This window comes from Rhopalosiphum padi, chromosome 2 (genome assembly GCF_020882245.1).
Source record: "Rhopalosiphum padi isolate XX-2018 chromosome 2, ASM2088224v1, whole genome shotgun sequence".
Taxonomy (NCBI): domain Eukaryota; kingdom Metazoa; phylum Arthropoda; class Insecta; order Hemiptera; family Aphididae; genus Rhopalosiphum; species Rhopalosiphum padi.
Window position 1 is genome coordinate 35,599,750 of NC_083598.1, and position 24,552 is coordinate 35,624,301.

Here is a 24,552-nt window from a genome sequence, read left to right on the forward strand (position 1 = left end):
AATAAATAATATCAATTCACTAAAGTAGATATTGTAAATATATATAAATGTATTAAATCGTTTTATAAAGTAACATAAACACGTCCATGATTTTCATTAAAGCTATAAAAACAATATTAATTCAGTCAAGGGGGCAAAATATCAAAAAAATTTATCATATTATTTACTATATAAATAAACACAACGTATCATTGACAACGGTAATACATGAAATCTTAAAGTGTATTTTATTAACAACATTATCAGTTCAGTTTTAAAAATTTTTGTACACATATTTTAATTTTATTAAAAATTTATCAAAAATTTGTGGTAAGTAGAACTATAAAAATGGAAGGACAGCACAACAATTCATCCAAGCCCAATATGACTAATAATAATAGAAAATGTAATTGCGCAGAATTCAATAAAATATTCAACATATATCCCGAAACCAAATTAGAAAATCTTGATCAAAAAATGTACAAAATGAATGGCGAAACAACACCTTGGGTGCTAAAGAATATGAGTGGTTTAGAATTTCCTTTAATAACGAACAAAATTGATCAGAAAACACTAGGAAAAAATATTTCGCAAGATACATACAACGATAATATTGATTTCACTCACACTACTATTGAAATGTCGAACTATCAAAGTAATATGAATGACAAAGTTTCCAAATTCCTAAAATGGGATTCGATTTCAAAACAAAACAATGAATATTACGATAATTTACTAAGTGAATATAAGTTGAGATCTCGTTTGACGAGTGGTCTAGACGAATACAGGTATGATCAACACTAGATAACTTTTATTTAAAATACTTAAAAACAAATAATAAAAATAGTGTGCGTGTTTTAATGTAATTTCACCAAAGTGAGTAAAATAATTTTACTGTTTTCAGTAATACTATATTATATCTGTGATCTATATTTTATAATATAAAATAATAGCATTCAGATCTGATTAAAATAGGTACATGGGTTTTCCAAAAGTAAACAATCAAGCGATACCTATACAATTTTATACTTTTTTTTAATGTTCAAATATATTGAAATTTGAAAGCTATTTCTTATTACGAATTAAAACCCTGTTATAAATATTAGTTTTTTCATAAGGTCTTTAAGTCTCCATATTCTTTCCAACCAAATCGTATTACACAATAAAAATGTCTCATCGTTACCGAATTGAAAACAAAGTGATCACAATTTATTAAAAGTAATAGTTTTTATAATTTCATGTTTTTATTGTTATATTTGTTATTAACTATAAATTGGTAAATTAAAAGAGATTAAAAGTCTTATACAAAATTAATTATTGTTTAATAAATATTGATGTTGTCAATAAATTAGTATCAAGCCAAACAATATCCGGTCATTTATAAACCATGGTAATCATTACGTTCCTTTTAATAGACAATACAGTTTTAAATTAATTTTATAATCTTATTACTTAATTGGCTATATGTATAATATGGAAAAAGTACACATAAAGAATAATTATTGTCTAGTATTATTTTTTAATTTCTGAAAGCTCGACAAATTATATAATTTTATTATTATATAATTATTGTAAATTTGTAACTAAAATTACAATATTACAAATATATAAATTATAATTTAATATTACGACTTAATTTACAAGTTAATCATTCACAAATACGAAATACAAAATTATGTTTTTTATATTAAGCCTAATAGTTTACTTTCATTCATCATCATCAACATAATAATAACAATAAGAATATATATTTATAATTACATTGTAATGAAATACCCTAATTAATATCCATTATAAATTATAAACAAGTTGTTAATTTGAATACTGTCATTAATCATTATACAGCTATGACTCAAGAGACATAAATGATAATAATATAGTGCGGTCAAACTCGAATCATGTCTATTGGGACGAAGATGTGAAATATTACAGGTACCCAGTGGAATCATCGTTAAGTACAGTAGACGTACATTCTGATCAGTCTAAAATCAATGACGTTCCTAGAGTTCAGAGTCAGCCGTGTTTATTGGATAACTACTTGAAAGATAGTAATACCAGTTCAGATAAACAGAGAAAGTAAAGTTTTCCTATTTATTTATTTTTATTTTTAACTGAAGAGTGAAATAACGCTTAAGTCAGTACTTCTTTTGAGATTTAAACATTATTAATCGCTAAAATACTTACTCAAACTTGATCTATTAAACTTCACAAAACAATGTTGGAAATCTAATTTCCCAGGGGATTGGAACACCAGAAATAATTAGTTAATAATCGATTTGAACACAACAGGTCAATTAGTTGATGCGTGTAGTTGTAGTTGCAATTTATTTTTTTTAAGTGGTCATTATAATTTACTTTTAAATGTTATTAAGGATTAAGCAGCTTTCACATTAATTTTCTAATTCTGCTATTATTTTTATCATACCTAGAATTTAATTATGATTATGTGTGTATTACATTTCTAAACAATATATTTTTTTTAGAATGTTAGATACATTTTGGAAAGAAATCAGTGAATTCGAAAATTCTAGTAAGAACTCGAATGATTGGTATACAAAAAACAATTCCAAAAATTACCCAGACTATAAAACATTAAATTCAAATGAATATGCTAAGATTAATGTAAAACAGTTAAACATAAATGAAGAAAAAGAATATTTTAAAAGGAACAAGGAAGTTTCAAGTCAAAATCAATTTCGAAATGATCATAATTTGAAGTATCTAAATCCTGAGCCTAATCTTAATATTAAAAACTTTAAAACTTCGGAAAGTCACATTTGTGATAGTTCAGATCATATTTGTAAACGACAAAGCATAGGGAATTCGAAACAATCAACTGGAAATAAAATTTTAGACAAGGGTGTCAATCAAATCACTTATCAAATGGATAAACACACGCAGACCCAGGAAATGAATAATGATTTTGAAAAATCGAAAAATGTGTCAGTAACACATTGAATATTATAGTATTATTAAACTAATTTGATTTTTCGTGTCCTTTAATTTTTTTGATTTTCTAGCAATCATACGTTTTGTGATACATGTGGTAATAGTCACTTCAAAAAGCATAAATTACACACCGATACAACAGAAAATTCTTTATTATTAAAACGAAATAAAAAGCTACGCGAACTACTTGGCTTGAAACCGGACGAGAAAAATGTATTGGTTATGTTAAAACTATAGCTGGTTTAAACAATGTTTATTAACCAAATTAATAATAAATAAATGATGATTCTTTTATCATAAAACATTCATCATTTTACAAAATATTCATGTTTTTTAAAACATTTTTTTACATGGTTTCAAGTTGTTAAAAAACAACGTTTTTATTAAAAAAATTATATTTTTTAAATATTTTTTATCCTTATATTTTTTTAAGTTTTTTACTTTTTTAAATGACATAGAGTTTTAATTTCATATTTCAAAGCATAATAACTTTCTGAGTTAAGTAATTTAGGGTGAGTAGTTTATGAGTTATAAGTATTTAAAGTTTACACAAGAGAAGTGGAGTATACGGGGTTACCCCGCAACATTTTTCTCCACTACTCCGCTTGTCCAAACTTTAAATACGTATAACTCATAAGCTACTTGCCCTAAATTCGATTTTTATTTATCAAAATACTCAGAAAATTATTCTAATTTGGAATATGAAATTAAAGTTCTATGTTATTATTCAAAAAGAAAAAAACTTTAAAAAAATATAAGGATAAAAAATATTTAAAAATATAATTTTTTAATAAAAACGTTGTTTTTAACAACTTGAAACTATGTAAAAAAATGTTTTCAAAAACATGAATATTTTTTAAAATAATGAGTGTTTTATGATAAAAGAATCACCTTGTATATTATGTTTATTGTTATTTATTTATTTTTATAGTTAATTATATAGTATATTGTGTTATTGTACTCAATCCAGTAGACGCGTACAATACAATATTGTATTGACCTCAGTTTATTTCAAAATGATAATAACACTACCGTAAATACTACAGTAAACACTTCGAGTCGTGATACAATTATAATATAATATTTTGTTATCTGAAACAGCAAAGTTGTTATTTTGATGATAAATATATTTATAAATTAGATGAACTTACTAATCAAAATTATGAATTACCAAGTTAAACATAATAGTCGATATGAAAATCAATTCCGCTGCTTGAAGCATGAATTGGGCTCGTGGTAAAAATAAGTCAATAAAACAGAGATTTTACCATTATATACGTATAGGTAATAGGTATGTTGATAAAATAATAATATTATTATTTAATGAGTAAAGTGCTAAATGTGGTTAGTATTGTAGAACTTGTTATCCGGCTATTGTGTTCGGGGCTATCCACGCCATCCCTATTGGTTAATACGTATTATTGATAAACCCATTATCTTGTAACTTACTAAGCGTCCAATTTAATATTCATAGTATACATTTTATGCACCATCTGAGCACGAGTGAATAAAGTACTTTTACGAGTTCGTTATCATTTGCAATTGTGCACAGTGAATAACTTCTCGATGACGACGGTGACAATGAAAATAATATTATTATAAATATTAATAATGGAAAAGTTTATTTAGTGCGGTATGATAATCAAACGTGTTTGTGTTAGTTTATTTTTAATATTAATTAAAAAATCTTGCGACTCTTAAAATAAATGAATATACTAAACAAAATCAGTATTTGTCTTATACGAGTCAAGTGAATCAGAAATAAATTCAGTAATAGGTAATTACCGAAACAGTAAATTGTTGTTTAAATAATTTTAATAATAATAATTACAAAAAACAATTAAAATGTTTATAAATAATTAGATAAACATTAAGTATAATATACCTGTAGTACTTACTACATTATACTCGTTCCTTAATTCTAAATCATTGAAGTTAGCCATAGTTTGTTCTTTATAGTCAGTTTAATATACATTTATCATTTAAGCGTTCTATTTTTGTACATTACAAAAAGTTTAAATTATTTACGTATTATCGTTAAAAAATATTTCATTTCATAAGAGTGAAAAAATTTGAATTAGTAATTGAAAATTTAATCAATCTTTATTAAACTAATAATGTGTGTTAACGAACAATTTGAAATTACAAGTTATTTTAATAGCATTTAAAAAGAGCGTTGCTATAATTTGTCATAGTGAACATTGTAATTTTTTTTACTTTTTACAATCATGTACACTTTTCTTTCTTATGATTAAAATTATTTTAAACTTAGAGACATACAGAAACAAAACACTGACATGGCGCATGGCTCATCGCCTCAACATGAACGACCCGTCGTATTCCAAATAAATGTAGTTTACATCATTGTAGACAGTCGCAAATTGTACGGTTTTGTTTGTGGATCTATTCTTTTTTAACCAGGTCATTTGTATATAATTTTTCTAACTAAAAAAATTATCAAAAAAATTCATCACATTTATTATTCGCACACGAGTAGCGATAATGTTGTAGTAAACTATCTATATATTATTTCAAATTTAGTGACTTGCGTTCAGTGGTTTGTGCAGAAATACAGAAATATATTAATATAAAGGAAATGGGGCATAGTAACGCATATTATTTATGTGTGGATTTAGTGAGGTAAAACATACGTAATGTAAGTATAGTGGAACCGTCGGGTCGTAAGAAATCGTGATGTATGAACGGGGTCGTCAAACTATCATTCCCATTTCGAGTGTAAATAGTATTATGTTATTATTCTGTTGTATTTAAAAAGCATTTAGTTCGAATAAACCGTATTACGAATTAAAAAATACCACGAATTTCGGTCGACGGGCGAGGGCAATTATATAGCAAACGCGTTTATTGCGATATTATAAGACACGCTGTGCGGCGTAACGTTGTTATATATTATATTATAACATTTCCGCAATTATATTAAACGTATATATCTACCTAAGCGCGCGCGCGGGTGGCGGCGGTGATCTGGCCGGACGAAGCGCGTCCGATTAAAGCTTATTATTTACACAATTTACACCCCGCAGGTCCACGCGCTTTGCAAAAGTGTCTGTTCGATGTGCGCGCGTGATACCGCGTGTATAATGTTACCGCTGCAGCCACCGCAGTATAGTGCGCACAATGATAGGAGAATAATAATATATATAATATTATAAGAACGCGCACAATAAACCTTAGATGGTGTGAAAGGACAATTGAACGGACGGCTCGTTGTCAGCTCCGGCTTCTGCGGGACGACAGTGACGTGGCTCACGATTCGCTTCGGATACGTTGTTTAAATTATTGTGATGCGAAATTCCGACGGCCGCGGTTAGCAGCCGGTACAATGTAATATATATGTATTATTATATATTATTTATAAATTATATTATATTATACGGTTATGGGTGCACTGCACGCGGGACGCGATATGCAAACGCGGTATACGCCGCCGCTAACGAGTAGATAAGATTGATGTGACCGATGTAGAGATCGGATTGTCGCGATATGGCATTTACATTTTAACAGTGTAAGTATGGATCGGAACACTTTGACCGCAACACGAATAATGATTTATTATTATTATTATAGAATAATATCTGTATGGAATTTTTTTTTTTTATTGTTTAAAAATAATATTTTGTTAGGTCAAACTATAACTAGAATTGATTTATTAAAAATTAAAATAATTGTAACCTAAAATTATGTATAATGTATAATGTTCTAACAAGAGTAGTATAACTCTACATTTTTCTACAGAATTCTATACCTATCTATTTACTAAAACAGTGGTACCCGTAATTACAAGGCATTTTACACATTTTGTACGATCTGCATTAAAATTAAATTGTACATTCTAAATTTAAAAAAAAAAAAAAAATGTTTTTTTGGGTCGACTATATATGCAATATGTTTTTCAAAAAGTAATGTTTCCGTTAGTCGACGTTAAATGATTAACAAAAAATCGAAAAATAAATAAGTAAAGTAATAATTTTTCTTATTCAGTATTAATAAAATACTATAATGAAATAATACTGATATATTTATATTTGTAAAAATATTATACTTGTGTTTCAATGCGAAGCCAAACATTTTTTTTAAAACAAATCACGACACTTCGTTAGATTGAAGGTCGAATATACGACATCTGGCTCAGTGTATCACCGATTTTAATAAAAAAAATCCGTCCATTGTCCACAGATAACGAATTATTATGCGTTGTCCGACGAATTTATCACCGGAGACCGATCGACGAAATTAAATGCAAAGTCGAATAATTCTCTCCGTGTTGGAACTTTTCGTGTACACATTTTTATGATTATCGTTGTATTATAATATTTATGTAGTTAATAATGGTTTAGACCGCATAATATGTATCATGAATACGACTAATACGAGTGTAATATGTGAATACGTGATGCTATCGTGATGCAATTGTCTAGGAAAATCACATAGTACCTATGTTATTCGCTGAGATTGGGATTCGTGTCGAAAACTTAGACGGAATACCAAAATGCCGAACCCGTTGGCGCGTGTTACCGACACGGGACCATCGCATGATGGAATGATTTATCGGTAGCGGGCGCCTCGCGGAGATCATCAATCAGTCGACGGTCGCCGCCCGGCAAAAATCCCGCTGTTTTGTCTTTCCCGGTCCACCGCCACCACCACCGCCGCCGCGTCACCACCGGACAAAAGTATAATAGCAATGATAACGATAATAATTTGTAAGCAAACGCCAACGCGGCGGCCGTCGGCCCGTCGCCAGTAACGACGTGCCGTCGCCGCGCCGTCGACGACTGCTAAGTGTATATGATATTATGCGTTCGCTTTCGGAGAGATTTTGCGAGTAAAATCGTTCGGATAAGAAAGTTGCTCGCCGGACCTCCCCTACGAACCTCACTCTTCCCGCACTGCGGAAATTCGTAACCCTTTAACGTCTTATCGTACCGGAATTGGACGACTGCAACAACGGTGTCCGCACATGCAAGTTCGCCCGCGAACGGAACACACATAGTACCTATGTATAATAACATATAATGTATTATATTATTACAATTTATAACGACGTCATGTTGTATGCAGGTTATTTCTCTGTTTGGTTTTTGCGCGTGCGATTTATATTCTTCGAGACTTGAACGAATGCCTGTGTCGCCGTACTCTGAGATACACTCGCACACAACAATAGTCGAAAACGAAAAATGTCTAGTCTTTCATACAAATCGACTCAATTTGTATTCATTAGACGACGTCTGTGATTTCTTAAGGCATCTCTACCTATAATAATATTATATTGTGTGCGCCATTTACTGAACTTATTTAAATATACCGTTGCGGTTCACGACGACAATTATTATTGGTTAGATAAGAACCAAACAGCGAAAACGTTTTGTGTTATTATAGACTCCCGACATCAATAATGCATTACATTGCATATAATATAACATGTACAACTCTGCAGCCCACTTACAATATAGGTACGTTAAATGTGCTTAACGAGCTAATTACGTTTTGATCAGTTGGTCTTTTTATAAATTGATCGATTGTTATAATATATTACAGCTATATAATTGCTTAATTGATCCTTTATTGCCGTACATTTATAATTGGATTCTTCAATTATCTTGGTCATTAATAGTTGACCTTTATTAATTAGTTAATTGCTATTTTCTCCATTGTTCATTATTTCGAGTGTTTAAAAAATAATAAAACAACAATTATCTATTTACTAAAAATATTCAAGGTTTTATCTTCTTTTTTTTTTACAAAAAAACTACTCTTCGTTTTTATTATTATCTATCTATCTATCTACAGCTATCATTGCTTAAAAGTATTACGCATACGATTCGCGCATTCAAAAATAATTCATAAACAATTTAAATGAAAACACGCAAATACGGAAAAATGTTATGGCTCGTGTTAAACTCAGGAAACGGTAGTATATGGAAATAAGAAACACATAGGTCGTCTCACCAGTATTTGTTTTGGATGTGATTTATCGGTATTACTTTCATGTCATAACGACGCGACCATTGTACAGTGTACATATAATAATATAATAACACGCCGCGTGTCCGTTGAGAATAGCGTCACTCAGGAACTGGCGCGGAGGAGGAACAGTCAACACGGTAAGTGCATTTGCGGACAAGGGGTTGGTAAGTCGTCTGAAAAAAAAAATAATGTTATATACGTACGTATAAAAAGGCGAGAGTACTAAAAGAAATAACATTAACGGTGAGTGAAATTTTAAGGTTAACCCGCGGACACGGTAATAAAATATTATAACACTCGGTGCGCATTATATTATATCATTATATAAACGCGCTTATAAGGGTAGCGCGTTCTTGTTTTTTTTCGCGCCCCTGTAAGCAATATGTCAAAATATCCAAATGATGTTGACGCCGTGCCGGTGTATGATACATGCCCGTGGAGGTCAATGGGGTGCGAAAATCCTAAATGGATTTTCGTGGTGAACCATACATTATATTATTATGTATATAAAATGTATTAATAATAATGTTTTCCTTTTCGTTTTGAGCTTTTTTTTTTTATTTTTATTATTATTATTCTCCTATCAACGGAGGGTTGGTGGTGATAATTCATAACTGAAAAAAGGAAAAAAAAATTTACTCATTTATATTATACTATTATTATAGTAACGTTGCACATAACTATTATGTCGTTATTTATATTCGCACAGCACTGCGCTTCATTTTTAACTAATGAAAACTTTTCCGAGAAGTAATGGTCGTAAATGATTTTCCCACGGGAGTCGTGTAAAAATATGGAAACTACATATATTTTGTATATTGTATGACCACTCTGTTTTAGCTAACGTTTAGTTAAATTTTCAATTTTGAATGTACCGTCGTTAAAATAAAAATACAAATTATTTCACGAGACATATAGTTGCAGTTATACTTGCTGTAGTACTATGTATCGATTTCAAACGCGAATCGTATTGTTTAAACACTTTGAAGAATAATAAAATCATTACGAAAATAATTTTAATACGTCATAACAGTGCGATTAATTGATTAATAAATGAATACAAAATTTCAATCGGAATATTAGATTAAAATATTTATCTCTAATACCTACAATATCATACGCATCATTCGGTCGTTGTAATTGTTCCATGTGTAACGTGAGCCTGATTACGCATACTATTTTATGATACACGTGTTTCTGCTTTTATAGAGCAAATGTGTAAGGAGAGCCGCACTCTTTAATATTGTTTTAAGTGTTATGAATGCGTGTGTATAAATAATATTGTTAACTTCATGTTTGTCATACAAATTTAAAATTGTCTATTATAATTTATAATATGAATATAATACACACCGAAACAATATCAGCCCAACCTGCATGAACGACATCGTGTCGGATCAAATCCAGGGCAACCGCGACGTCCCACGTCGATCGTATCATTTTAAATATGTCCACATTGAATAGAACTGCTGTTTGTGCTTTGCAGAATTTAATTAAACCACAAGCCCGACCGTAATTTATAGTATTATAATATTATAAATCGAAAATTTATATTCGTTATAAGTTATTGGAAGATAACCCACTTCGTAGTACCTACGTATATTTTAATCCAAATAATTATTGATAAATTTCATAAGTATTTATTTATTATTTTATAGTATTATTATATCGTACAATAAATTTGCAAAGTACTTTTAATCAATAGAAAATAGTAGTTTTAACAGTTTTTGTTGTTGATATTTTTGATTTAATACATTTTATATAACTCGTGAAACTATGGCCGACGCACTGAACAAAGATAAACATTTCAGTTTCTTGACGTTTATTTTATATGTCAGTGTTTATCAACCACCAAAACGAAAATCAAAATCGTATGAGTGGTAAATGCAAGACTGAAAAGTGACAGGAAAGAAATTATCTGCTGGTTTTTAGCGTGACAGTGACGTATTGTTAAAATTATTATAATATTGTAGATTTTGACCGTTGGTACACTTCAACCATTAACTATTGGTTTTATAATTATTTTTTCAATTCTTATTTTACAATAACAAGTACTCAATAAGTTATATGTCATAATATAGTTATTTAATAAAATTGGCTAATATAATTAGTGCAAGAAATTAGGACATGTACTATTGTAAGACATATTAACCGTATGTTTCTTAAATAAATCTTTTTATCTACTAGACATATGGTATATGGAAGGTAAATAGTAATACTAATAAGAAATATATTACATTAACACGATTAAGGATAATATTGTATCCACTGATATACAATGTGTTGCTTTACAAAATATATTATCACAATTAAATTTGTATATTTATAATATTATAAAATAAATAATAATTAATTTGGTTCAAAATATTTAATTAAAGTAAAAACTATATAATTACATCGATTATGGATTAAAAATGTATAGTATTAAAAATTTAAAACTATTTTCATTTAAGTCAATGTTTGCTTATAACTCACAAGAAGCAAGTAGTACAAAAAAAAAAAATCATAATACGGCGTTTTATATAGGCTATTCGGGTACATCGTTCTGTCAAGGGTCCAATTTCCCGGTATCTTGTAATAAATTACGATCAATTTTAAAACTTTTTCTTGAATTTTAAATTTATTAAAGGTGGCTAATGCAACTTATCTGTATCTTCAAGTTTTCATAAGAATAATAAAACTGAAACTTATTAATATAAAAGTGTTATAAAAACATTGTTTATGTTTAGTTAACATAAAAAAAAAAAATAAGTAAATGTATGAATAATTCTATAATATTTAATATTTTGTTAGGTACTTAAAAGTTAAAATATCGAAGCTTTTGACAATAATAAATTGTAATCAAATAAAATCGAAAAATCTATTACCTTGATAATAATGTGAATATAATATTTTTTAACTTGGAAACAAATAATATATTTTATATTATAATATTATATGTATTTTACAACAAAGTCTACATGTCGATTATTATTTATTTTAAAATGCAACACTTGTTTAATCAAAAATGGTTAACATTTTAGGAAATATATTCCAGAATAATATAAAGTAAATGTTAAAAACTAGATTTAAGGAAAAAATATATTTTGTATTATTTATTATCACAATATTTAATCATATCATTGTTAACATTAATTTCAAGTTTCATATTACAAAGCAAAATATTGTTTTGAGACTCTGATGTATAGTAATATTGATTATCGAACAAATAAGTTATAAACTGTAAATGTTTAACGTTTGAATTTGCAAACCAATCCATTTGTTTCACTAACAAAAACTTTAGATACTTAATAACTGATTAAATTCATTTTCATTCAAAATTTGGTTTACAAATAAATACATTTTCAGAAAACTACGCGAAAAAAAAATTAAAAATTAAAATAAAATTAAACGTTAAACAATTTTTTTTTTCAATAATGTTTTTTAATAGGTAAGTATCTCAAATAATGAAAAAAAATATCTATTTTAAAAAACTTCTATACTCAATACTTTTCTAGATAGTGAGTAGTGTTTATTAATATCATGACAATCATCGTCGAGCATCATGTTTGTCTGAAAAATATTTTATTTGCTTTTAATATAAGTTCTTACGTTTCCATCCATATCACACGGACGTTTCAGTTTATTTTTCCGTCGATATTCACAACTCACTGCAATTGCTTATAATAATATGCAGCACTAGCTCCGTTTGATCGCGGGTTGAGACACGTAGTGTGGTGTGCGATTGATTTGGATTTTTTATTACTACAACGTCGCAACGTAATAATATTCACTGTTCGTACGCGTATTATACGCGCTGTATACTCGGAAATCCGGGGGGAAAACGTAGTTAGGTATCTGCCGCGCGTGTACACCTTGCATGTGATAGTAATGTATACTGGTTTTAATATCCGGCACTGTTATTTCTTTACTTTTTTTTTTTTTTTGTCTCTCGTAGAACATTATATTATATTATATAAAATATACGTAGGCGCGGGCTTGATGGGGGTAAAGGGTGAAAAAAAATGATTTCGGCTGCCGGAGAAAGCAGTCGTTTTCCACAGTATTTATTATTTACCCTCGCGCAAATTTCACTCTAATAACCACGCGCTATAGGTTTTTGTTCTTCGGGGGCTTTAACGCGCATCGTCTGCGCAGGATAGCACTGAAAATACCACGCGTTCGCCGGAGCTGTAAATAAATGAGTAAAAAAAAAAAAAAAAAACCGAACGAGAAAGATACGTGCACGCGTATACACGTATCTAAGTATTTATTCTTGTAAAAAAAGAAACGGGTAGAAGGGAAAGTCGTTACGCGCCGAGAAAAAAAAACCACTCCGGCTGGGGGATTTCGTTATTTACGTCCCAGAGCAGTATTATTTTTCGGTTAGCTTAGGTTATTTTTCTTTCGCGCGCCTTGCGCCAGATAACCGCGCGAAAGGCGTTAGATTTTTTTTTCACCCCCCCGATAACGGGTCCTCATCTCGAATGTGGCTGTGGATTTTTCTTTTTCATTTTTTTGTTCACCTCGCCCGGCGCCAGTTGTTTAGATAACATAACCACAGTCGCGTGTGACCGTCACACGAGCGCGGATGCCGATTATATTATTATACGCCCACCGCTGTTTATGCGCCCGATAGCTGATAGTGCGATGCACCGATGCAACCATCATAATATAATATACGTGTATTAAATTATATTTTTACAATGTTCCCGACACTAGTCTACTATGTTTACGACTCTGTTATCGGTCGCAACTAGCGGAACGACATCGAAAAACGGATATTTTTCTTTTCTCGTCATAATATATAGTCATATAGATAACGTGATGCGTGAACATCGTAGATGTTAACAGACGAGAAGTAAATATCCGTAAAGTTGGCTTCTCGACTATAATATTAACTGATTGATTTAAAAAATGTGCAAACGTTTAGCAAACTAATTACAAATAATTGCATAATATTATTTATTATAATTTAAGAATGAGTCAATAAAATATCACAAGTTAAGAACAATTTATGACTTAAAACTAAAAAAATTCATTAAAAAAAATATATATATCGATTTTAAAATGTAAAAAACTAACTTTTAGTTATTGACAATTTATTTTTAAATTATTGACACATTTTTCAAATCTATCGGTAAAATTTGGGGGACTAGTGACTACGTACAGATACTCTTCATCCTAAGCAATGGTTTTTAAAACTTATTATTGACTTGTTTGCAATTAGTTTTCAAAATATTGACATATTTTTTTCAATTGATTGAACAAAGTTGGAGCCATTTTTACGAACATCCAAAAATGTCTAGACGAAAAACAAAAGTGTATAGAATTAAATTATTGTATTCGTATATTGAATTCTGATATTAATAGAAAAGAAAATTTAAAAACTGCTATTATGCTATTATACTTAGAACTCAAATATTTTACTGATGACGTACATATATAGTACGTCATACGGGTTAGTGTACCTAATATTATAATAATAACTCAGATTTATTTTTTTTCGTTTTGGTAGGTAATATATATAATATATATACATACAAAATACCTACATATTATAATACACAAATAATTATCGTGCATACATACGTCTTACTAGACATTCGTATTGTTTTTAGTATTTCTGAATTAATATTGTATTACACGACGGCGTTATTCAACTCTTGAGAAATGAATAATTTCATAATTCTGGTGTTTTCAACTATATAAAACGCAAACGTTGCATTGTTTAGGCCGTTATCACAACAACCCATAATAAACAAACAGCAATGGCTTACAATCGTTTTTCTTTGTTATAACATTATACAGATATGGTAGGTAACTAGCTTGCTACTAATTATTTTCTGGGGAAATGAAAACTATATTATTCACAGTATTAATTCAGGTTAACAATGAACAATATATTATTATTATATTATTACGATCCGAGTAAATAAGTATTTATCGACTTGAAAAACATAACTAAAATTATGTGTACATTTTCAATAATTAAGCATTCAAATTAGATTTGATAAAATGAGCTCTAAATTTTATCAAAATAAATTACAAATTTTTTACATTTAGTTAATTGCATATTTTAGTAACAACTATCATTGTGAAATCAATATATTTATCGCTCCACTGAGAGTCTAAAAAAATAATTAATTTTATATAAAATACGAAAAGTGACATGGGCTTTGAGTGAACCCCACAATTATGTACGTATTTGATTCAAGATTAATATTAAACTATAAAAATGTTTTTTCCCATTTCGATTGGTTAAGTCTAATTTTATTTTATTCACCACCCAAAGTTCGCAGTCTAATATTACGTACTGTTTAAAATATGTATATCATGGTATGTACTATGTACTATGTAAGTATGTATGATCATGCGGTATATAAATGTATAATCTATATTAAATCTAATGCAAGTAATATAGGTACCTACTGGATTTGATGAGTTGCTTCCAAAACATAATTATCTATAACAAGAGTTTACAATACGCATATTTTAGTTATATCATGACTTATATTATACAATAAGTTACCTGTTTAACCGTTTGTTTTTGCGGTCGATCGTTGTTTTTCGTGTGTATATTTTTCGTTATATTATATAGTTTCCGGAACGTTTTAAAGGGAAATATAAAAACCACCCCATTTTCAACTACAACTTTAATATTCATAATAATAATAATAATTATTATTATTATTATTGTTGTCGTTATTATTATAATAGATATTCAAATAATATAATAGTGCATGCAAACACGATCAAAAATGAATTTGTTGTCGTTGGCGTGACGAAAATACGATAGGCAGACTCTAGCGATTAGCCAATTATTGTTTTGCGCAGAGACGCTGCGGATATATATTACATTACAAAACGTAAACTAGAATATAATTCAATGATTATAATTGGGTAGACGTCATTTTGTGGTCCATCGTCAGTTGCCTACAAAACTTGAAACCGCTCGTCGTTTTCGGTTTAATCGCAATTCCCAATTTTCCTTTTACTCGTTCAAACGTATAAAGCGCGTGCGTGTTTGTATCACTACTAATTGCTGTTGCCGGTCGACAGACGGACAGCGGTCACTGTATATAATAATATATAATATAAAATATACATAGTACATTAGTACACGCAGTGCGAGGCGATCGTTACAGCAACATACTATATGTATATATTATATATACATACATACCGCTATAATATACGCCAGTCGATACTTTACCGAGCAAAAACCCTCGTGGACATGTTGCCCCTCGCCCCCTTGTCGTATTAACGTACTTTATTGCGCGATTAACGAGCGTACACGTACTTTATTATTTTATCACCCCCCTAGTTAATGTATTCATCGAATTCCGCGTCACTTCCCCGCGACAAAATGTCAAACGTTCAAAACGTCCATTCGGATGTACAATAATATTATATTATGTTCTATTATAGTATTATGTATAGTGCTTCACAGTCTTTATGCAGTCACCGTACGCATCAAATTCGTACTACACGTCCGGTTATCGTGCCAACTTAACAACAACTTTGTAGTTTGATGACCACGTAAATGTTTGCAAGTTTACTATGGTTACTATATTAATGTATTGAAAATTCAAAGAATAAAATCTGTGTACAATTTTAAATTTTAAATTTGAATACTATAAAATTACACAGGTATTACCTTTCTTCTAATATTTTGATTAGAATTAATTTTATGAAAGTATTATTTAAAGTTTGAACCTCCTTCATTTGGACCAAAACAATTTTTGAAACTTAAAATAATTTTTGATTATTAGTCACTCTGTCATGTATATTTTTTTTTTCATTTTATAGACCATAAAATTAAACATAATTGAGAGAGCTTAAACTATTTTATTTTTAAACCTAAAAGAATAATTATTAAATAATTATATTTTGAATGTAGTGGTAATGTAACATTTTTTATATTCTATATATTATAAATACCACACATGATACATTGTACACGCTATATTATATTGACATGACTCTAATCATTTGTTTTTACGTGATGTTTTATAATCTTAGTCACTTAGGTTGCTAATGATATTAGCTAATATGAGTAATAATATTATAAATTAATACGTTTAATAAATTGGAAATATAGATTTTAAACTAAAACATGAATTAATAATATTTTATAATACCCCCTTACAAGTTACAATTAAAAGCCGTATCACTCATTCATTATTTCTACCTATATTATTATATAATATTATGTAATACTAAAATGTCAAGTTAATTTTGAATTTATGCTAAATTATTATCAAACTGCTTTTTTAGACAAACCGATACGGAAATTTATAATCTATATAATATTATACTCTAAAAAAATATTAAATACCCATATAGTATAATATAAATCACTGAAAGTTAATAGCTATAGATAATTATAATATGCTCGCTAAAATAAGCTAAATACCTACATAATATATGGTCAATACATGTAGGTAAACACTGTTATGGATTTCAAACTCGACTTAAGGGACTTTATTTTCGAGTGTTTATTTCTACTGTTACAAATCTAAAACTATTGAATATATTATAGTGTTATGGTATCCCTTTGGTCTGACAGTTTAAATGTCTTCGGCGCACCTGGTCGTCGTCGGTTACTAGCTCCCCAGACAATTATGCAACTCTATATATTAAGGACCAAATTTCATCCAGTTGGAGTTTTCGACGTAGTGTGGTTTCATGATGCGGTCTATCTCCGGATAAGCCATATGGTACGCCATTTAAAAACTTGTGGTTGGCATGATTGTCGCTGAAAAATAAATAATAATAAATATAATAATAATAATAATAAAACCAGCATTTCATAACATGTAATTATTACATTGTGCGAAGTTTTCTGTAAAAATAAAATACAGTTAACATAATGTAATATTTGTTGTGTGTTTGCTACAGTTCATTCGACGATATATTTAAATATTCATATACGATAATAAACTGCAATAAAACAATCTACAGAATAGATAAGTTATTCTAACATTTTAGGTAATCGTTTTATTTATTATCATTCGACTTCTGATACTGTAAGGTACTATAACTGTTTATAACACAAAAATATCATTTTAACCTTTTAAAAACTAAATATGAAATCTATCTCCCTATTTACGGTGGTTATTGTAAAATGATTTGGTACCGTTATGAGAATTTAGTATGGATTACTTTATTTACATCAAAAGTCTAAGTTTATTTTATTTTATCAACGTGACTCCTGCGGTCTATTATATAAACAAAAATACGTTTCCCACGCGAAAAGTTTCAATGAAAACGATATTAAAAAAGTTTGAAGTATGTATTCATGGTACATAAATAACATTTTTTTTTAATATAAATTATATAATTTTTTGTTCTTATCAGCATAATCGGATATAATATAAAAACTCTGTCAAACGAGATAAATCGTGGAAATCGGAAAATAAACGTAATTAATTAAATATTAATAAAGTTAATAAATTCAAATACAGCTAGTTATATCTTCATTTAATTTTAAAGTTGAAATGAGATTATATAAACATGATTATATTATAAATGACAATGTATGATATACTTTAAGTAATCAACGTTACTTTATAATAAATAAAATATAAATATTGAACCTATCGTAATATCATTACACTAAGTAGATTTTCATCAGATTTTTTTATTACAATATTCGATTTAATTTACTCTGACAGTTCAATTTTATAGATGAATGATATTTTTCGTAAAAAGTAACTGCTGAAACACATTTGAAATTAAAATGAATATCGAAATGTCACCCCTAGTGTCACACCCACTTTTTTTTTATATTCAACTTGGGCACTTTTTTCTAATAATGTTCTAACCCGTAACCCGATTGTACATTTTTGTATTTATTGTTTTTTTTACGATTATTTTTTTTTTCGTTTCCCTTCTTTTATCGCCCTCTTTTAAGTCCCTCAATTCAGTACAGTACTCAGTAATTTCACATTTTTACATTTAAAATGTATATATCATTTATTTTATTTTTCTGCGGTATCTAATCTAGATACTAATAAATCGAATGGTTTACCACAATTTGTTCAAAGTATATATTTGCACTGAACTATCTTAAACTTATTTTGAAGCCTTTTTTTTAATACTAACTTTAAAATATTATTATATACATAGTGCGATTTTTGTATATTAGAATCGTTGAAAACTGTACAATAGTTTCTCGTACAATATTACACTCGAATTAAAACCTAAAAAAAAAAAAAATGATTTATAACATAATATATTTTATTTATCAGTGTATACATTTTTTAAAAAACCAACACGAATATTTTTCGATCATTTTATCATCGTATTGAGCAAATAAGTGTTGCTGCTGATGGATGCCAAATTCTTATGAACAAATTCGTGTTAACTATTCTATCACATGTTTATTGTAAAAAAAAAAAATGAATTACCTACATAATATTGTGTATTTCAGATTTCTTATAAAAAAAAAAAACGAATAGTTACCGTAAATATTGTAATGTATATATTATTTACAATATGGACAATATTTTTTTATTTAGAACATATTATAGAAGTATTGAACATGCTAAATTTCTCTCTAAAAAAACACTATCTATTGATTCATCAAATAAAATATGTACTATATATTTTTTTCAATTTACATTTCAAACAATGTTTAGGAGTTTGCAAAGTATAGTGAATAATGTTATTTTGATACGTATATATTCATTATAATACTATCTGACTGTGTTGATCTGATCCATTATTTAAACCTTTATAGTTTTTTTTTTCAATTTCATGAGATATAACGAGTAGTTTTTATCTTCATTATTGAATCTAGTTAGTCTTATTCGGCCATCTTCTGAAGTTTTATTTTTACTTCACATATATTATCATAATTATACGTTGTTTTCTTTTTTCATCAGTGTTTTTCGTTATTTGAGTTCGGTATAACATAATAACTAGGCAACTGATGAGATGTGTCGTAGAGATAAAACTACGTGGTCTGGCTAATCGACAGACACATGTATAATAATAATCGTTGCCGCGTAGTTGTTTTCGCGTGACGTCTTCGGGGTGGACGGGAAGTTTATTTGTACATGATATTAAATGAAACGTACAGCATTTTTTCGTGTACACAGTAATGACAACGACGATATAATGTGAATTAAATACAAGGAAGAACAGTCAGAATTTACAATAATATAATAATAATATTATATATCATAATGAAAACTGGTAGATTCCGCTGCTGTGCTGAGCCACGCAGTGGTGTTCCGTCGTCGAATGTTTGTCGCAAAAAAAAAAAAAACACGAAGGGCGAAGAATTTGCCGACGCACACTCAGACACTTGCACATACGCTCACTGACGCCTCCCGCAGCGTACGGTCGGCAGACGAAATTGGTCGTACGTCGAGAAGGTCTCCGAAAGGGCAGGGAGACGAGTGGTGGTGGCACGATGGGTATGGTTACGTAGAAAGCGGATGGCGAGAGTGAATTTTATGCAAAATCCGCGCAAAGACGACCGTGTAAGGTGTCCGTCTCGGTTGAATAAGATAAACGACCGTGTTGGGTCATTGGTTACCGCCGACGACCGGTCCCGCGATGGTTGCACACCGATGTGCAAACACTATACAAACACACACACACACACACACATACTTATAGAACGTGTGACTGGGAATTCTCCGTGCGTAAGTCCGTACCGGGAATATTATTACCTAGGCGTATGTTTAAAATGTTGTGACTTGGCGAGCCTGTGCGTCCTTCGGAAAATAAAAAAAAAAAACTCGAAACATTATAATATTATCATATGCCTTGTATATTACTTACGATAGTCCTTTAGCTTTGGATTTTTATTTTTAATGAACAATTATTAAAGAAAAAAAAAATGTTAATAAAAATTGCACATTCCACAATTTTTAAAACGATAATGATAAATAAAGAGCAGTCAGAATCGTTTAATCCACTGGTTATTATACATAAAATTGTATATCTTCCAACAAAACACAATATAATATACCAAATTGACTCAAAAACTTAACATATAATTCAAGATAACCTTAAATACCAAAATACCTTTACGAATTGACTCGTCTATACCGAAAATCTCTAATTCACCGCCCTCGACAAAGAAAACAACACTAAAACTCAGATTTTGCTATAACTAAAACAAACATTGTAAAAGTTTTTTAAAATTTTATAAATCTAATACGATTCCTTAATCCAATGTTTATACTGGTATAAACAAAAAATAATCGAATATAAAATTGTAATTTAATTTTGTTAAGTGACAACGCGGTGTATCAAAATCGTGTATCATCACGTACATTAATTCATGTTTGAAAATAAATCGAACATTTTATGTATATTATAATTTATAACTATACACATTATATTTACGGGTGACCAGATACAAAAAAATCCAAAAATAAACTACATTTTAAAACTTTGCTCCTCTATCATAAAAAATCTTTCCCTAGAGAAAATAGGCCTATGTGTATACTATATTATTCTACTATATTTTGTTCATAGATAATCTCTGGCTATACAGCTGGTTATTTTTATCCAATTACTCTATAATTTTAATTTCTATTATCAACTATAAAAACTAATTATTTGTATTTATGATGGAAATACTTTGAACTTGATAATTTATATAATATATGATTATTGAAAAAATAAAAGTTTAGATACAAACGTTTATAAATAATATGTTTCCTACATATTTAACTTCAATACCATATATGTTGAATAAACACGCATGTTAAGTCGAACCATAAAATATAAATGAATAATCAAGGTATAAAAAAAAATATTACTACGTATTTTATCATAGTGCATTCAAAAAACTAGCACAATTGCACGTACTTAACACTATTGTTAAGAACACTAGGACAATGCTTTAAAAAAGAATACGACTGGTCAGTACAGTAAGTTATATATCACTATAGGTTCATCATTATATATAGTTTTCCGCGTTTTTAAGAAAATTCTAAATGGCGATTTCGGATAGTCTCGCGTCATACGTTGTGCATCTGTATATTATTACATAATACTCCTCGCTCGAGACAATTTCTAGCCGTTCGCCGTTCGTCGGTGAGCCGATGGCGGACGTCGTCGTAACACTCGTAACGCGTGTTATAAATTGGTGGTGTGTTGTATCTAATAAACAATATAATGATAAGATGTGCGTGCGTTTCAAATGTACAATCCAATTGGTCGGCAACCGAGACGATCAGTCAATGCCGCGAGACTAATGATTTTCACACGAAAACTCTCCGGGATAAAGGTATCTGGCTGCAACGGCAATGAGACTAATATCGATTAACGTATACCGCGTTTGGTTATTATAACCAGTGAGAGCGACGGCTGTGATAACGCGTTTTGTGTCGCACGACGTATCTCCTAATACGTGCAATACGCATGCTATTATTAATATATAATATGATACGCGGTAGCAGTAACACGAGGTAAACGGCGGAGTGGAAAATATATATAATAATACCTACATCAAATATTATAGTATTATTTAATTTTAGTATTATGCACTCGTGTAGCCGTGTTTCTCCGTCAATCCGTCTCCGCCTTTATCTCTCTCTCACATACACACACATAATCTCTAATTAAGACGAAAAAGTTCGTTAAGGCCATACCGTTGGCAGCGGCAATTTGTCAAAAAAAAAAATAAAATAAAATAAAAACATCCAGTAAACAATTATTTATGTCTGTTAATCAGCATCTTTCCGAGGAGAGTCGTTTCTGTTTCCAATTTGCCCGGGGGCGTATCCGCGCTACACACTTCTTGACGTTTCTTATTTTTCTCGTCACCGCGGCGTAAGTACCACGCGTCCGTATTAAGTGGTATACGCTGACCGCGTGTGGCGGTCCGCGACAGAAATTAGCCAAGAACAAACGACCGGGACGACAGACGGCCGTCCGAAGCGTATTGAGGAAATCGTTAGCGTTCTATGTTGTTTTTAATTTTGGTTTATTTTTGTTTTTTTTCCACCCGTTTTTCGTGAAGTTTTCTATTACCGCCAGACATGTAGAAAGCTTACAAATAAATCCGGCCCGGTCGACAGTGTCCAAGAATGTTTGGCACGATAACACAACAGCAGCTGTCGTTGAGTCAACACGTCCTCTCAGCGGCATACAAAGCACAATACGATAATAGTAATAATAATATTCAACACAAAAAACAATCGTACGTTGTCTGATATTTATGACTATGGATTATGCGTACAGCGTACGTTACACTTCGTACGTGTGTTAACGTACTCACGGAAACACATATTTATTATTTATAAACAAACTTTCAAAACTATCATTGTACAAATTCATTTTATATTTAAATTGTATTGCATTTATACTTAACAACACATATAATTCACATTAATATGTAATATGTATATATAACCCATAAAAATATGTTGTAATCTACGACATTTTTTATTCAGAACATAATATAGGTAGGTACACAGGAATAGTTTCAAACGTTATTTTCAAGTTTAGAACTTTGGTTTTTGAAAATAAAATGTTAAAGAACAATATTTTAATTTTTAGTAAATAAAGTATAGTAGAAGATATGGAAATTATTTACACGAATAGAAACTAAGACATAAATAATAAAAACGCATCACAAAACGTTAGGTTAGTTTTTGTTACCTATATAGAATATTATTTGAATAAAATAAAGTCTAAATAATATCCAGAAATTCTATAGCTACTATAGCTATCTCCATCATCTTTGCATTACGTTGGACATACAAAATGCATCCGTGTTAAATTTGGTTACCTAATTATGTGTTCATTTAGCGTAACGCATGTGGATAAATAATATTTTATATCAGGTGTGCTTATCGTTTTTGCCTTTTAACTATTTAATAGCAGCATTGTTTTAAAATCATTTTTCGTTTTTTTTTTTTGAAACTTAATAATTGATTAAACAAAACGGATGAAAAAATACTATCTTTATAATCCTTTTTTTTGGATTATTTAAAAAGTTAATAACTCAATTTTTCATTAACTTATTATGATTAAAAATGAACTTAAAACCGGCTCCACGATGTACTCTTTCATTTCAAAAAAAAAAAAAAGATCATGAGAATCGTATGAGCAGTTTCAAAGAGCATGTCACGTGAAAATAGGAATCGTTGTCACAGATGCTCTTTGAAACTGCTCATCCGATTATCAATGGTTTCAGCCGTTTCAGGGTCTCAATGAAGCTACTAAAGAAGGGCCCTTTTTTGGTATTTGTCGGGGGCCTGGGTTCCGAGAAGGTAAATGATGCTAGGCAGCTGCCTAGTTTGCCTAGGTGGAAGTTCGGCACTGGCACTAGCACGAGTGTTCGACTATAATGAGTAATGAATTATTATGTTGGATTAAAAATAAACTAATGCTCTAAAAAATTATAAAAATAAGTAATAGCTCGTATTTTAGTGTTTATAAGTTTGATTATTATTTGCATTCCATTTAATTATTAAGCTAATTTATTATTACTACTACTTTATTATTAGTATAACAGCTTATGTCTTTGTTAGTTTCTGTTTTTGATTAACAGTACAAAAATATTACTATACCTATCTATTATTAATAATTCTTGTTATTGCATACTATGATATTATGATCTCGAAAAACATTTACTCAAACTCTTATCGCTTTTGAATCATTATTGTTATATATATTATT

At 29.5% G+C, this 24,552-nt stretch overlaps 1 protein-coding gene across 1 annotated transcript; it reads left to right on the forward strand.

The window, feature by feature from the left end:
• The first annotated feature begins 327 nt into the window (after positions 1-327).
• Positions 328-3,165, forward strand: LOC132920150 (putative uncharacterized protein DDB_G0282499). Its single transcript, XM_060982314.1, has 4 exons — positions 328-767; positions 1,825-2,055; positions 2,463-2,921; positions 3,000-3,165. The coding sequence occupies exons 1-4, from the start codon at positions 328-330 to the stop codon at positions 3,163-3,165; spliced, it is 1,296 nt and encodes a 431-aa protein (XP_060838297.1).
• Positions 3,166-24,552: the final 21,387 nt, after the last annotated feature.